Source organism: Orbicella faveolata, unplaced genomic scaffold (assembly GCF_042242905.1).
Source record: "Orbicella faveolata isolate gen_17 unplaced genomic scaffold, um_ofav_v1 contig_13, whole genome shotgun sequence".
Taxonomy (NCBI): Eukaryota; Metazoa; Cnidaria; class Anthozoa; order Scleractinia; family Merulinidae; genus Orbicella; species Orbicella faveolata.
Window position 1 is genome coordinate 7,961,894 of NW_028301540.1, and position 15,660 is coordinate 7,977,553.

Below are 15,660 nucleotides of genomic sequence, written 5' to 3' on the forward strand. Positions count from 1 at the left end.
TTTTGCGACATTCAACCTTCACAAGCATAAGATCGGCCAGAGGCCTCCTAGGAGGGTTCCATGGTTTGCATCAAATACGCGGTAGCGTTAAATGGGTTTGGCGTCCCGGTGCAAGTCCTCCCATGCAACTGATCTTAGGGTATTTCGCTCTCAAACTTTGCGAAATTGGTGAGTTGCGCCACCACGTAGGTCGGTGAGATGTAAGGTATGTTCCGTTGCTGTTTTTTTTTTTAGCACTTCAGTTAAACAAGGGTTTCACATTCAGTGGCCGGGCTGGTGTTCGAAAAGAGCCCTGCTATAGGTAGATTGTAAATACTAGAATATAAAATAGTAGTCGGAAGTGTAAACACCTGTAGGAAATAGAACTATGCATAACGTGAGTCAAAAGAGCTATACTGAAGATTGGTATGAATTTTAAGTCTTATGCCTCCACGCAAGATTCTGAACAGAATACACTCGATGGCACTAACAGAATGATGTAAGTTAACTATAGATCTTTGCGCTTTGTTGACTTGAACATCCTGAAACGAACGACGAAACGCGCGTCCGAAAATTTTAGTTTTCGCGTAAAGAGAAATAAGCTCCGTGAATTAATTTGGCCGATTAAACTAAAACCGCGTGCCGTTAAGTATCAGAGTCCTGGCTTCCCTTGATACGCCGCACATGACGTACCCAGGCCATGATTTTTCCTGACACGCCGCAACGGACATATCAGGATCGGAACATGGCACTCTCCGACACGTCACGTTTCTTGACACGTCACGTTCTGATCTCGGATACGCGAAGTGTCGAAGAATTTCACGGCCACGTAAATTCCACGTAATCACTCATTTCACGCAGCTTATTGATATCTTTGTGCAATGCGTAAAGGAGCGCACAGATACGTTATGGATATCTTTACGCAATGCATAAAGAAGCGTTAAGCTGCGTTGTTGATATATTCACAGAATGCTTAAGATGCGTTAATGACACCTGTACGAAATCCGCAAAGTAGCGAAAAGACGCGCTAATAATACCTGCTTTTATAGCTGTTTATCTGACTTGAGGCTTCCTTTACAAGTAAGTTCTTCCGTAAGAAGCACTCATTACCACAGGGTATATTTTTCAAGTCAGCTCTGTTTTCAGCAACCGGAGCCTTCATTTCCTTCATTTATGATGCAAAAGAACAATCAAGTTGAATTTACTTTGCCAACTCGTATAATGTTTCCTTACACTAGGTATAAGGAAATCTCCACAAGACAGTATACATTCGTATAAGGATACAGACGTATACTGATCATTATACAGACCTTATACATATGCTTCAGTATACATCATTATACCTCTCCGTACACATTATGTATACAGGTTCATTATACCTCCTTATACATGCAATTTCATGCAGTGATTGACCTTCATGATGCAGAAGGGGTGTATGTTATGGTAGCCAGGAATTCAGGGGCAAAGGCCAAGAAGGTGCAGAAGAGGTTTGCGTACGGCTATCCTGAGCGAGTCACTGAAGAAAAAGAAGTGTCGTCGATTTTAAACAGAAAAGTTGTCACGCAGAATATAGAGTTCCTGCCTCCCATTCCTGATCCGTATGCCAAGAAAAGACCTCGAGATGCCAAAAAACCTGGATGGCACACCATATGAGAGTGAATTCTTGAAAAGGAAAGAAAAATTGCCACCCATGATTTCTTTTCATTTTCCCAAAGATCCAGAGTAAAGTACAAAAACCGTCGCTTAAAAGACTTGATACAATTCCGTCCAAGCTATAGATGTTACACCGTAAATAGGCTTCAGTTAAATGCCAGTTTAGACAACCGTACATGATTATGTACACGAGAGTCTTGTCAAAATTAATATCAGTCAAACACCAAAGAATGAGAAGACGGAAAAAAATGAGTTGTTCGAAGGACGTGATCCAGGGTTATTTTCCATCATTGACGGCTACTTCGAACAAGAATTAACACCGATTACGATCAAAGTTAAACGTATGCAAAAGCTATGTGCAACCATTTTAAATGGACGCTTTCACCAGAAGAGACTTAACAAACACAGTTTACGGTTCTAAATAACTTTAAAAAATCCCCAAACATCAATAACATATTTTGCTTTTTAAAAAATTTAACTTCACGTAGAAAAACTGTTTCCAGACTGACTAAAAATGTTCACAATTTTTTTTATCCGCGTTGAGGGCAAATTCTGGGATTTTTATTATTAATAATAAAAATCCTCCAGATGGGTTATTTGTTGTCTATTTGGGAAGACATAGTTGGTAGTAAGACACTCTCTGATCCAATTCAGAGTTAATACAAACTCAGTCGCGCTCAGACGGAAATTTCAACACAATTAAAAATATATTTGTCAAACTGTGTAGGGTCAAAATAACATAGATAATGATAGGTCAGCCAGACCATTTCACACGGACAGAATGACAAGTTTTTATTATTAAAATGTAAAAGAAGAGAAAAAAAATAAATAAACAGTAGGCACCGTATGTGAACTCGTTGAGTCTTGTAAACTCATTCCAAAGTGGAAAAAGTTCGTTTGCCAAAATAATGACAAAAAAATGCAAAAATATATTTTTGTTACCAATAGCTGACATTTTCAATCGAAAAGATAACAGGAAGTGCTTTTAAAAGGTGTAATTGAGACTTGCCTGTCTTTATATAAACGTCAAACTCAGTGGTGTGCATGTGGATTGTTAAGTACATGTACTTAACAATCTACAGCTGTTAATTTTGTGTCCATCGTGCTTGATGAGTTTTCTTTATTTTTTTAAAATTTTTTTTCCGTTTTTAGTCGTGGATACGCGAAGCGTAGAAACGACTATTGTTATGGGGCAAAATATGCGAATGGTCACTCACTCAGATGTAAATTTTTGTCCGATAACATGGAAAGCCTGGGTACCAGTTTCTCGAAGACCTACAAAGTTGAGAGCGGCCATTTTGGTTCATGTGTTTCGCGTTTGTAAATATGTAGTATTTTGCCTAGGGCTTTTGCTCACACGTAGATGAAAGCTGAGAGAAGTATTTATGACTGTGATCATGTATAGGTCACAACAGCGTGGCCGGCGAGGTCAAAGAATTGTTACAAGTCAAAGTCAGGAAGTGAGATCGTGTTTACCAGACGTGGCTCATAGCTTTTTTCTTAGCTACAGAATTTGTTGGTTTTCTACTCGCTTTCTCTAGGTCTACAGTCCAAGGTAAGCCTAAAGTAGCCAATTTCTGTATTGTATTTTTTTTATGTACACATTGAAATTCTGGCGGTGCTCGTACCTTAAATTCGAAACCCGTGATTTAATTATTTTGTATTTTAAAATAGGCTTACTTCAAGCAAAAAATTAAAATTGCTTAATCTTTTAATTTCGTTGTTCTTCACGTCAGATTTCTTCTGTGTTCTATGCAGTTCGACCAGAGTGAGCATTTCTTCATGAATGGTATACAAGTCAGCATCCGTGATCGAGTAAATTTGTTCCTGTCTGTTTGCTCTAAATTTGTACCTGTCAACAATCGTTTTGAACATTTATGCATTGCTAGTGAAATGAACACAAACAATTGCCAAAATAGGAATGAAATAATGTGATTTCCGTTTCCAAGAAAGAAAACTATTGTTATTTTTGTTGTGTACATTACAATCTCCAATACCCTTCTTATTTTGTATTGCATCAAGCTGAGGGGACTCCCTATAGTTGACTCAAGGTGCACTTTTTATGAGGCGGGAGGTATGACAAAAGGTCAGGGATTTTAAACATGCATTGCTAATTTATCCACGAAATGAGAAGTAATGGGTCTACTATAGATATGTGAAAGAGGTTTCAAGCTTGAAGCTACATGTATATGAAAGGGTAACCTTTTCTCGAAAAAAAATAATATACAAAAGGGAAAGTATATTGACCTCGTGGCAGAGCCTTCTTGTGTAAAACTTGGTTAGGTCCCTTCTCCCTCCCCCTGGGCATAGTTAAATGGAGAAAACTTATACAGTTGTGAATAAAAACATCCCCTTCACTCTGGGTTCAAATTCCAAAACAAAATTGAACTTTTTTGGTATAACATGTAGCAGTGGGTTTTATGGCAGAGTATCATTTTCAGCCAAACTTTTTCAAGTAGCCCTTTCTGGGAGGGATGCTGAAAACTGTTTGAAATGATTCTTGTAATATTTGCAGAAATACTTGCCTAACTAATTAGAATACTTATATTCATTAAATTTTTATTATTAGGCAGGTAGACCACTGCAGCCTAGCCAATTACAGTGGATCCCTCGCAATATCCGTGTCCCAATAAAGTTTCATTTTGCAAGTTGAGTGGCTCATAGCCACTTTGATTATAAAGACAAACTGACTTTCAGCACGAATAACCGTGAAAAATTGGAAAATGACGTCATCAATGTTGTTTCCAGTGAGGATATGGAAAATAAACCAATCGGGTCCCAGACGTAATTTCGTATGAATTTTAAGAATGGTGTATTTTTCCAGTAAAATACTCTTGCCTATAGAATGTGTGTTATCACCTCCCAGCTCCCGTTAGTTGTAAGGTCTGTAAGCAAATGGCTTCCCTATTTGCTAACTCTTAAGAAGAAAACAACTTTTAACTGTCAGTGAAGCAGATATAAAACTAGGACAAAGAAAGCTACAGAGTTCTGCTTAGCAGTATTTTTAATTGCTGTTTTATTATCTTTTTTTTTGCCGTTAAGTTAGCTGCGAAACCAACACAAGACGTTGTCTTTACAACTGTCAACTACGTTACAAACTTACATGGTGCTTTTGTTTTGACATTCGCGAAATCAAAACTATGAGAGATAGATAGATAGCTGTGTTAAGTAAAATCGTTGCAGACCCCGAAGCGGCTGATTGTGACATGCTTTAAAACTCGTTAAAATTACAAACATATAAGATAAAACCTAAAAATATAATACAATATTATAACTCAAAGATATCGAAACTATTTATACTGAATTAAAACCTTCATGATAAAAGTGTGAAGTTGAAATTTAAAATTATCTTATATAACTTTTCAAAAGGAAACATTTTTCACTTTACAAAACATGTTTCGACATTCCTATGTCATGTTCGACGGTTGTATATTTGAATTTTCAGTGTTTTCACAATTTTTATTTGAATTTTCTTACAGAATGGTTTTGAATTCAAGACAAGTTCTTCTTTGTCTTCTTTTAGTGGACATGTCGCCGAAGCAACTAACAACTACTGAATTAAAACGTTTTAACTCCTTCAATTTCTTACGATATGATTATAATATGGCCCAGGAAGGTACTATATAGCAACAGCAGAAACTCATTCTAGTCACTACTAAACTGGCCTATACTTATTTTGACATGAATCGACTTGAAGTGAAATTTCACTCCCTGTAATATCATAAATCGCTGCGGTAATTCGGGCCTCGCTACCTTGCTAATAGCTAGATAAGAAAACACTCAAGCTAAAAATGTTATTGTATTATTTAGGGAAAGTGATCTTTTAGTTATGTCCATCTCTTTCCTTTGTTTGTGGCGCAATCTTTCTCATCCACATGAACAAACTAATATTGATACTACTTTGAAGCAGATAGTAATAACCGAAGTAATAAAATAGATATCTTCGGGTTTAATTTAACAATTCATCTAAAAGCAATTAACTGTTGGCTTAAAGGCTCAAAATAACGTAACTGAACGATAATAATTTGTATCGTTTTCTATTTAGCATAAGCTAAGTGAACATTTTTACTAATTTTGTACGGCTTTTTTTACCCATTTTCACCTTTTTTTACCTTATTTTCACTATAGTTTCTTTTACAAGACCCTTCTGATAACAATTTTGAATACACTGACGGGTCATCCCGTTGAAATATTCGTTATTATTGTTGTTATTAGATAAACAGCGCTCGTACAATTTGTTCCTTCTCGAAACGAAATTTAAGTCGACCGCTTTTTGGTTTTTAAGCTGAGAGACCATAGTACGTTCCAAATTCCACGTTTTCTACAATTTTTCTTTCAATATAACAAGGCCCAAGGAAGCACTCTACCAACAAGGGATACTTAGACTAGTCTTGATCTACTCTATACTAATTATAACTTGACCTGTTTCTTTTTGAAGTGGAACCATACTACCAGTTATACTATAAATAGCTAAGTTGACTATTGCTATGACGTTGCTAATGTGCTAGATACAAAAACTTAATAGGCCATAACAAGCTGTAGCAATCTGTTACGTGTATCTAATTATTTTGTGACACTGATCTTTTAGTTATCTCTGACACTAGTCCTTTGCTTCTAATTACATCGTTCCGCTTCATATGAACTAATTTATACTGATTCTACTTTGAAGCACACACACCGAAGCAATAAAATGGATATCTTCGGCTTTAAGCTAGTCATCTAAAAGTAACTGTTGGCTTAAAAGCTCAAAATAACATCGATAACAATTTGTATCACATAAACAGCGCTCGTACAATTTGTTCCTTCTTGAAACGAAATTTGAATGGACCGCGTTTCGTTTTGAAGTTGTTAGTCGATAGTATGATACAAAGTCTTCAATTTCTACAATTTATTGTTAATATAACAAGGCCCAGGGAAAGCCCTCAACCAACAGGGGATACCTAGACTAGTCTACTACTCTAGTCTGCACTAATTACGACTTGTGTCTTCTTGAAGTGAGACCGCACTCGCTTAGTTAACTATTGCTATGACATAACTAATTTGTAGGATACAAAACTTAATAGCCTAAGCTAACAACCTGCTATTTAATTATTTTGTGACAGTGATCTTTTAGTTATCTCGATCACGTTTTCTTTGCTTCTAATTACATCTTTCTGCTCCATATAGACTTACTAGCACTGATTTTACTTTGAAGCAGATACACCGAAGTAATACAATGGATATCTTCGGCTTTGAGCTAGTCATCTAAAAGCAACTGTTGGCTTAAAAGCTCAAAATAACATCGATAACAATTTCTGTCATATAAACAGCGCTCGTACAATTTGTTCCTTCTTGGAACGAAATTTCAATGGACCGCGTTTTGTTAGTCGATAATACGCTACAAAGTGTTCAATTTCTACAATTTGTTGTCAATATAACAAGGCCTAAGGAAAGCTCACTACCAACAGGGAATACCTAGACTAGTCTACTAATCGAGTCTATACTAATTACGACTTGTGTCTTCTTGAAGTGAAATCGCACTCGCTCAGTTAACTATGGCTAAGACGCTAGTAATATGTAGGATACAAAACTTAATAGCCTAGACTAGCAACCTGTTTTTTAATTATTTTGCGACAGTAATCTTTTAGTTATCTCGATCACGTTTGCTTTGCTTCTAATTACATCTTTCTAGTCCATATGGACTAACTAACACTGATTCTACTTTGAAGCACTAGCAGATACACCGAAGTAATAAAATAGATATCTTCGGCCACAAGCGAATCATTTAAAAGCAACTGTTGGCTTAAAAGTTCAAAATAACATAACTCAGCGATAACAACTTGAGATTTGAATCAGATAAACAGCGCTCGTATAATTTGTTTCTTCTTGAAACGAAATTTGAACCGACTGCTTTATTATTTCTTGTTGAAGTTGTTAATAATACGATAGTCTAATATCTATGACTTATTCTCCGTCATCAGCTCGTGCTGCCTGTATCATGTATATATTGGTTTCATAACATAATTATCGTCGCAGGAGTGATCCCTAGAACTCTTTCATCTTAATTTGTTTTTCGTTTCCTCTCAAACAAGATAAAGACGATTATACTGGGAAATATATATACCTTCCCAATGCACAGCTTATTAAACGGCAAAAGAGGGAAAAACCGATTCGTCTCGTTAATTTGTGTGTCCGCATGTTGGCTGGTTTATTGATATTGTTGTCCATAACAAATGAAAGATTCCATCTCGTCCTGTAAAAAGAAATAAAATAAAACAAATACGTAAGCATAGGTAAGTGCATAATATTGCAAAAAAAAAATATTGTTGTTTTTGTTGCTTTTGTGTGTCCTTTCCTATATCACTGGCCCAAATGAATGATGCGTAACGAGGTGTTCAATATCAGCTGTCACTTATGAGAATAAATTTCAGCTTGTTTGCACTCTACGTACTTAAGGTTATCGTGTAGCTTTAGAGTTGCCTCGCGTCTAAGCGTTGTGGAGCGTCCGGTTTACACTGCACATACCTAAATAAAGTTTCTAGAGCTGCTATCAAACTATACCAGGAACTTGATCAGAATTTGAGCGCCCGAATCACCCTTGTACCTATAAGCACTAATTTGATGTACGGGTTTAGGTACCTGCAGCTTAAACTGGACGGGCTACATCCTTAGACACAAGACACCTCTAAAGGTATACGGTAACCATAAGCCTATTTTTCTGCTTCTTCTTTTTAATAGCTAAACTGAGCAAGACGAACCGTTCTTCTTAACGCAGATGCCCATTAAAGTATGAGGGATAGTTCTCTTTCTGTATAACATTCTGAAACAGGAAGTTCTCTTATGATGTTTCTACAATTCATCATGATGATGTATCGCAATCTCTCTTTTCAGGACAGCCCATGTTTATTGTATGACGTATCCGACAACGTACTTAATGATAATAGAAAAATGTTCAATGCAAATTACTTTTACTTACTCGTAATTGTATCAGGCACAGGGGGCCCTTTCTGGCACTTCACAGCGCAGCTGTCTTTCGCCCAATGTTATTACCGTTCAATTAATCGGACCATCGATAATAATCAAAAAAGTTTGTTAACGAAGTGGCAATACCATACTAGCGCAAACTAAGGGGATGGAAATACAACACTTAAAACTATAACTAGTATTTGACTCTTTTGTCTACATCTAGGACCATCTAATATTTAAAATCCAAAAGGCTGATGAAAGTTATTTGTGCAAGGCAGTGCGATGTTCCATTTTTTTTCCCTCTGTACTCCCATTTAATTAAATGTGAGTACAGAGACCTTAAAGCAACAATTTCTTTGCAAACGACGCATAAATGGTTTGCTTCTCTCAACGTTTTCAATTTCAAATCAACTAAACGAAAACTCTGCACTTAATTGAATACTGCCGAAACTATCTAACATCGTAAATACAAGATGTATACTTGTATTCTTTTTCGTTTAATTTTTTTGTACAAGGTCGAGTTGAAACATCGTGCAAAGCTAAAAATTTAATATCACGGGTTTTGAATAATTTTCTTTCTTCTTTTGTATTGCCACTTCTTTTTGTTTATCTTAATTGTCTTCTTGCTTCTTTAAATCATCACAAAAAAATGTTATCGACTTGTTCCATTTACTGAGGACTATTTTGAGGTTGACTAAACAGCGGATGGCGGCAAATTGGACATGAACGGCTGTGGAAAAATAAAACAGGAAAATAAATTTAGCCTTCACTTCGATTATCCTTTTTCTCCATAAGTTAAGGTGTTTCACATAGGTCTCCAGCATTTCTTCAGTACTTCTACTTTGATGAATCAGTGTTACCACTCTTTGTCAGATAATGCGAGGCGTTATTTGGAAAACAACTTTCGGAAAATTTAAGGTGGCTATGAATCCGCTCCTACAACTTTTTCAACTTTTTGTAGCATTGAATGTTGACACTGTAATTACAATTCTATAATAAAACAAGGGGGTCGCCGTACTCGTTTTTTAGTTATAAGCACTTAGAACTAAAATAAAGGGGGTTTTTAATTTTAGGCTCGAACCCAGACCGCTCGATCTAGGGTGCATCTCACTAACCATCAGACGACCACGCCCCACATAATGACTTTGTCATAACAACGATTAAAATACTTCAATTTACACCAGCATTTGCTTCACAAAAATTGGTGCCAATGTTACTTAAATTAGCTCAAAATTGTGTTTCAATCCCGTTTTTCTTCTCCTTTCTGTAACCATCAGAGTGCCGTCTGTTGCCTCACTATTTATTATTATTTAACTATTTTACTGATACAGGTCAACAAAAGATTGGCCTCTCCTCGTCGTTTTATATCCGCGATTGTAGCACCTTGGAATTTCCCCAACCCCGTGTTGGCGTGCTTTGCAGGATCTCAATGCCTTTATTTGATTGCCCTAAAGAGTTAGCTGAACAAAATATTGGAACTTCCATTGATACTTACACGCCATTTTGTATCATTGCAATTGCGCAGTCTCTGTGAACTTTGTGTGAGCAAGGAAGAATTTGACAGCCGCTAAAAGCATCCTGAAAACAGTACACAAGAAAATAACTGAGCTCCTAATGATACCGCGCTACAAAGGTATTTTTCTTTTTAAACTGCGTCTCTCCTTTGTGAGCCTACACCCCCTCCCCACCCATACAGAAAAATTGTTTGTCCTTCATTAACATGCGAAATTAAACATACAAGGGAATCTGTGTTTGAAACATGAACTGTCCATATAGCTTAAGCATAATTTCGAATACTTCATCCACTTAGTATACTATTATTCTAGATTTCCGTTGGATAAATCGAAACTATCACCCGAAATCACGATTCCTGTCCAACAAAAGTCTTTGGAGTCTTATATTTACTAGGCAGAGGACATCTGAAGCGGTCCTCTGTCAGATGAGGATGAAAAAGCTAACCTCCAAACAAATGCAGCATTCATCGTGTCCAGAGTCCGGTCTACACTTGTGTTTTCCCTGAAGACGTTTGTCCAGGCACACGTTACAAACATCGCAATGGAACGATCTGTCTCGGTGGATTCTGCAATGGCGGACAATTAAGTTAGTTTCGTGTGGCATCTTGGAGTCAACGAGGATCTTTCTTCCAACAAAATCATACCATATTTAGATCAGGCTTTTTGCGGTCTTCTGTGATCGCAATTATCGACAAATTAAATTCTCCGAGAGTTTCAAATGAATAGATAAGGGCATGGATCGCAAGTTTTGTAATTTCTTGCCCACGAAACTCACGACAACTAGAAAACATTGACCAGTTTTACATCATAGGCGTAGTTGAGTTCGTAACTTTGTGCCCAAAACGTTACGTTTTATGTTTATTTGCTCGCCGTTGATTTCCTAATGCTCTTCGGTTCGTGACCGGTCTCGATAGACCCAACACTTCACTGAACCGACCACGCCTAAGAACTAGGCTGAAAACTTATCAAAACCGATACGATAATGCTAGAAGTCTTGTAACAAAAAATGTAGCAAAAATGAAGCAAAAATATAGCAAAAAGAACTGCATGAGTGTTAAATTCAGTTGAACCAAATGTTTGCCAGTCGAGATAATTTTGCAGATGTTACTTAATTATTGAGAAAAAATTATAACCGGTCAAGGTCAGTGCGGTCACTTTTAACCTCTACGCTCCGATTTGAATAGGGTCAAAATGAGAATTGCGACAAATGCCAAATAGACCACATTCGGGTAAGGTGCCTTTTTTCAGTTTCCTAATTTCGTCATATGTATATATTTTTCAAACTTTACTCAAAGTTTTCAAAGTTTACTCATTGGACATGCATATCTCCAACTTACCTGCAGATCCCGCATTTATCACAGTGAAACGGATTTTTGTCAACTGACGTAAAATGCTTACAGGTGGCACAGAAATACTCAGACATTTTTGATTTACAACCACCACAGTTTTGGCTTTGTTCGTCTATCTGAAAGTTATAACAATAAGACAACTAATATTTAAGTAAAATTTTTCAATTCAGTCATTGCGTGATGCTTAATTTTCATTTTCTGCGACAAATAGGCGAGGGAGCAGATCACCGATGTGACCTGTTTCTAACTTAGCTTTGACTTTGTTTCCTGTGAGCTTAAAGAAACCTACAAAGCTCACTGTACCATAGGAAACGTTAAACTCTGATTTGAAAGACTTATCCACTGTCAATTACCATCTGTCGAGGTGTAAAATGAGAAAATAAATAATGTAATTTCTTGAAGCGTGTCCTGTGCATTTGGCTTCCGAACCCTTGGTTCAAAGGACTGGGATATTACATTTTTCCTTTTTAATTGCCAAAAAAGCAGAACATAATGTTCAATGGGAATAAATACTTCAGTCAATCGATCGATCGATCGATCAATCAATCAATCAATCAATCAATCAATCAATCAATCAATCAATCAGTCAATCATTTTAAGGTCTAGGCAATCAATGGTTTGATCGATCAAGTAAGCAAGCAATCAATCTTTATTTAATAACAAGGCTAAGCAGGTAGGGGCAGCCGGTAAGCTGATGTAGACCTACGTTAATATCCGCCTTACTCCTCTAAAAGAAACCTAATCTGACGGAGCCTTCAAAGAGTATAAAGAATACAGAAGAAATTTACATCTTACCACTTGTTCATGGTAGCAGATAGTGCATCGTATGTGAGTAGCATTAGTGGCTCTCGCTTGATCATTGCTGCAGTCTTTCGACTCGTTGTGGCAACGATGGCAAGGGTAGAACTTCTCACAGCAGGGAAAACGGACCAAGCAACGGCGCTGGTAGTGGCTGCAGACAGGACGCGGAGTTTCCTGTACTGGTGTGGGTATGTGCTGCCTGTCGGTTTCTTCATTGTCCTGTGTAGATTCCTCTTGATTGCTTGAATCTTCGGCTCCTGTTCTTACGGCTCGTTCCTGTTCTCTGCGTCCTCTTGCTTCTTCCTGTACACTAAGTTTAACGGCTTCTTTTGGCTCTTTTTGAGATTGCTTTGCCACAGCATTACTTGAAGCAATAAGGTTGACGGTTTTGGACATTATCTGTTGAAGACTGCCGAGGAGGGAGGACGTAGAATCTACGGATGAAGAATGATGACCATCACTCACTGCAGGTGACTTGACCATTCTATTGTCAACGTTCCCCATGCTGTTGTGGTATTCATTCGACATGGAATCCATCTCATCGTAAGCAGTTCCTGATCCAAGACTACCAAAAAGTGCTTCAAGAGAAGCATTTTGCTGACTTAGATGTGCACATAAACCTTGATCACAACTGGGACTTTCAAGAGGTGGAAAATGCCAACTTTCCTTTTGATTAAGTGAAGGTTTCTGGTGGATGGCAAGTGATTGAGCATTACCTCGTGTAGAGGTTCTAGTTGCAAACGTTGCCGGTGCATTTAAGCCTTGACTACTAGAACTCGATGTATAGCCAGGCGGGTTGATTCCCTCTCCCGGTAATCGCAGGTGGTCGCTATAGGTAATATTTTCACAAGCTCTGGCGGAGAAGTAGGGTTTATCCCAACCGTCTTGCGGAGGTAAATCCAATATTGCTCCATTACTCTTCACGGTATGGCGTGCCAAAAAGCCAGGCTTTAAACCAATTTCTCCCGTTTCGTTGTGCTGATAAGCTGATATTGGTTCAGACATCTTTGTCTTGCTCGAACAATTTCTTCTGGTTGAGTTTCGTGATATTTCTTTTGGTCTAGCTCCTCCGAATCCTGGAGGATCATTGACGTTAGCATCGCTCTTAGGAGAATAGACTCGACCATCGACCTCATCTCTAGCAGCATTCGACGAAAATGGTCTCATGTCATTTTCACGGATCCTCTCGGTACCATCTTGACATGTCGTGAACGCCTCGCCTGTCAGAGCAGGACCATTTACCATTTTGTCTTCTTCGCGGAGCGAGCCTGTCGCATCACCGTCAACAAGAACATCACCTCCCAGAAATGCGAGCTGCGAATTCCGGAAACTTGTGTTTTTTCCGCTTTGCTGGGATGCTTGTAATTTTTCATTTCTTCGTGTACCGCGATGTAATTCTTCACAGTTAGTCTCGTCCACAATTTGTCTCCGAGAAGTCAACATTCCGTCTGCGTTTTCGGATACCAAGCCTGATTGAATTTGGAGATTATTTCCGACTCTCTTCAGAGGCCCGTCGACAACATCTCTGTTTCTTGAAGCCACTAGATCAATCGAACTGTTATGGATTCCGTTGAAGGTTCCCATGGGTCCGTCGGGAACAGTGTCGTCGTAAACATTAAATGATGATCTTGATGTTTCTCTTTTTGTCACACTGGCGAGTGTGAAGGCTTGAGAAAATTTTTTGTTTACCAGGGGCTCATTTTGTCCATCGCGTCTTTCTCGTTCGTCTCTTCGCTGAAAAATGTATTCTTCTCCCATTTCCATTGGTGAAATTGTGTCGTCCTTTTCCTCCTCAAAGATTATGTACGTTTTCTGTCTTTGAGTGACATCTTGTAGATGCTTTGTTTGACCATGAGTAGAGGAACGTGAGTTTGACTGGTTTTGATTATCCAATGTGGCATTCTCTGTTCCATCCTGAGTTACTGAATCATCCATATCAGCGTCAATAAGGCGTCGCTTTACTTCGTCTTTTGTGCTTTGTCCAGGAACGTTTTCTGGAGAACTTTCAAATTGTTGATTTTCATTCAAACCTTGGTCTTCTGCGAAATCCTCATTTGTATCAGTTTCATTATTCCATGTAGGCAATATTTCTTCCATCTTTGGGCCTCTTGACTTGGTAATGGACACCCCTTTTGATTTTCTGTCTTTTTCAAGAAGATGGTTCTCCAGTGCGTCTTCACCGTCGTTTGGGTCTGGTTTTGACTGCGGTTCCATCAAATTTGGGTCTCGCAGTTCAGCTTTAGGATTAAACGTCGCATTCTCGATACTATTGTTAGTGATGTCCGTGCGTGTTAGACGGTTACGTGAGGTGGCCGTATGACATGTCCCTGCATTTTCGGTATCAATCACAAGGTTGCCAACTTGCTGTGTCACTATATCTGAAGGACCGTCCTGTTCGTTCATTAAATTCGATTTCCTGGTAACTTCGTGTTGTAACTCAATTATTAAGGAACGTCTTGAGTCTCTATCCTTTTCAAAAAGACTTCTTCCCAGCAGGTTGTCATCTTCTTCTTCCCTGGGCATGGGATATGTCTCGCGAGTCTCTGGCATCTCTTCTCCACCAGCCAAATTTGGAGCCTCCAACGATGAATGGTGGCTCTGTATGTTTGCTTCAGGATTTAAGCTCGATGGCTGGAGATCATGGTCACTAGAAGTGACTTCCTGCTCGAATTGACTTTGAGAAGAAGTAGGTAAACGACTTTCATCTACTCTGTGTGCTTCCGCCGCAAAGTCATTGTCACCTTCTTGTATGAGATCTTCATGGAGCTGACTTGATAACTCGCTGACGATCGTTAGGTTTTCCAGAATGGTAGCATTTAAACTGTTTCTAAGAGTTTCACTCTTTTCCTAGCAATTAGAAATGAAATCGTAAATAGGGGAAGATATGTAGTTCTCAAGGGCCGAAGAGAGTAAATTAGAAGGAAGTTAAGGTACATTCTTCAGTTCAAAATAATATGGTTGATGCAAACATTTTATGGCTTCTTCAAGTAGTTAGGACAAGACTATGCACATGCATATAAACAACTGTAAAGAATACATAATGTACATGAGCATGTGTCCTTGTTAAAGAAACTAGGTGTTTGAACACTTAAGAGAACTAATGGGGAAACAAGCGGAGTTCACTGAAGTTCCAGGCTTCACAGGGATTTGATTCAGCTTTGCCAGGTTGGTGCTATCAACTAGTGTAAGCTGTTAGGCCTCAAAAAGCAGATAACAATCGAGTTTGATCTTTGCCTACAGTCTTACTTATACGAGTCAAGACATTCTCGTGTACTGTTTGCAAATGAACTAAATCAGAGGTGAGATGGTTTCACTTCGTGGATAGGTGACTTTCATTACGGCACTGGAGTGCTTTCTCGCGACAAAGTACGTCGATTGCGAATGTTTCCAAAACACTTGTCAATAAGATCATCTGCATT

The 15,660-nt window shown here is 38.2% G+C and overlaps 1 protein-coding gene across 3 annotated transcripts in view; it reads right to left on the reverse strand.

Annotated features, from left to right (window-relative positions):
* Window positions 1-4,618: 4,618 nt before the first annotated feature.
* The window catches only part of LOC149114830 (uncharacterized), a 28,152-nt gene continuing 17,110 nt past the window's right edge, over window positions 4,619-15,660 (reverse strand). For 2 of the 3 annotated variants that reach the window (XR_016205921.1, XR_016205920.1), the window contains exons 6-11: window positions 12,236-15,088; window positions 11,429-11,556; window positions 10,537-10,657; window positions 10,073-10,155; window positions 8,588-9,307; window positions 4,619-7,864 (exon numbers count right to left, since the gene is read on the reverse strand). Coding sequence is in view for 1 of the 3 variants with exons in the window: in XM_089284458.1 (XP_089140584.1) it covers window positions 9,247-9,307; window positions 10,073-10,155; window positions 10,537-10,657; window positions 11,429-11,556; window positions 12,236-15,088 (3,246 nt within the window). In the remaining 2 variants the exon portion in view is untranslated. Of the gene's footprint in view, window positions 9,308-10,072; window positions 10,156-10,536; window positions 10,658-11,428; window positions 11,557-12,235; window positions 15,089-15,660 lie in introns of all 3 variants that reach the window. The other variant, XM_089284458.1, reaches the window with a different exon arrangement.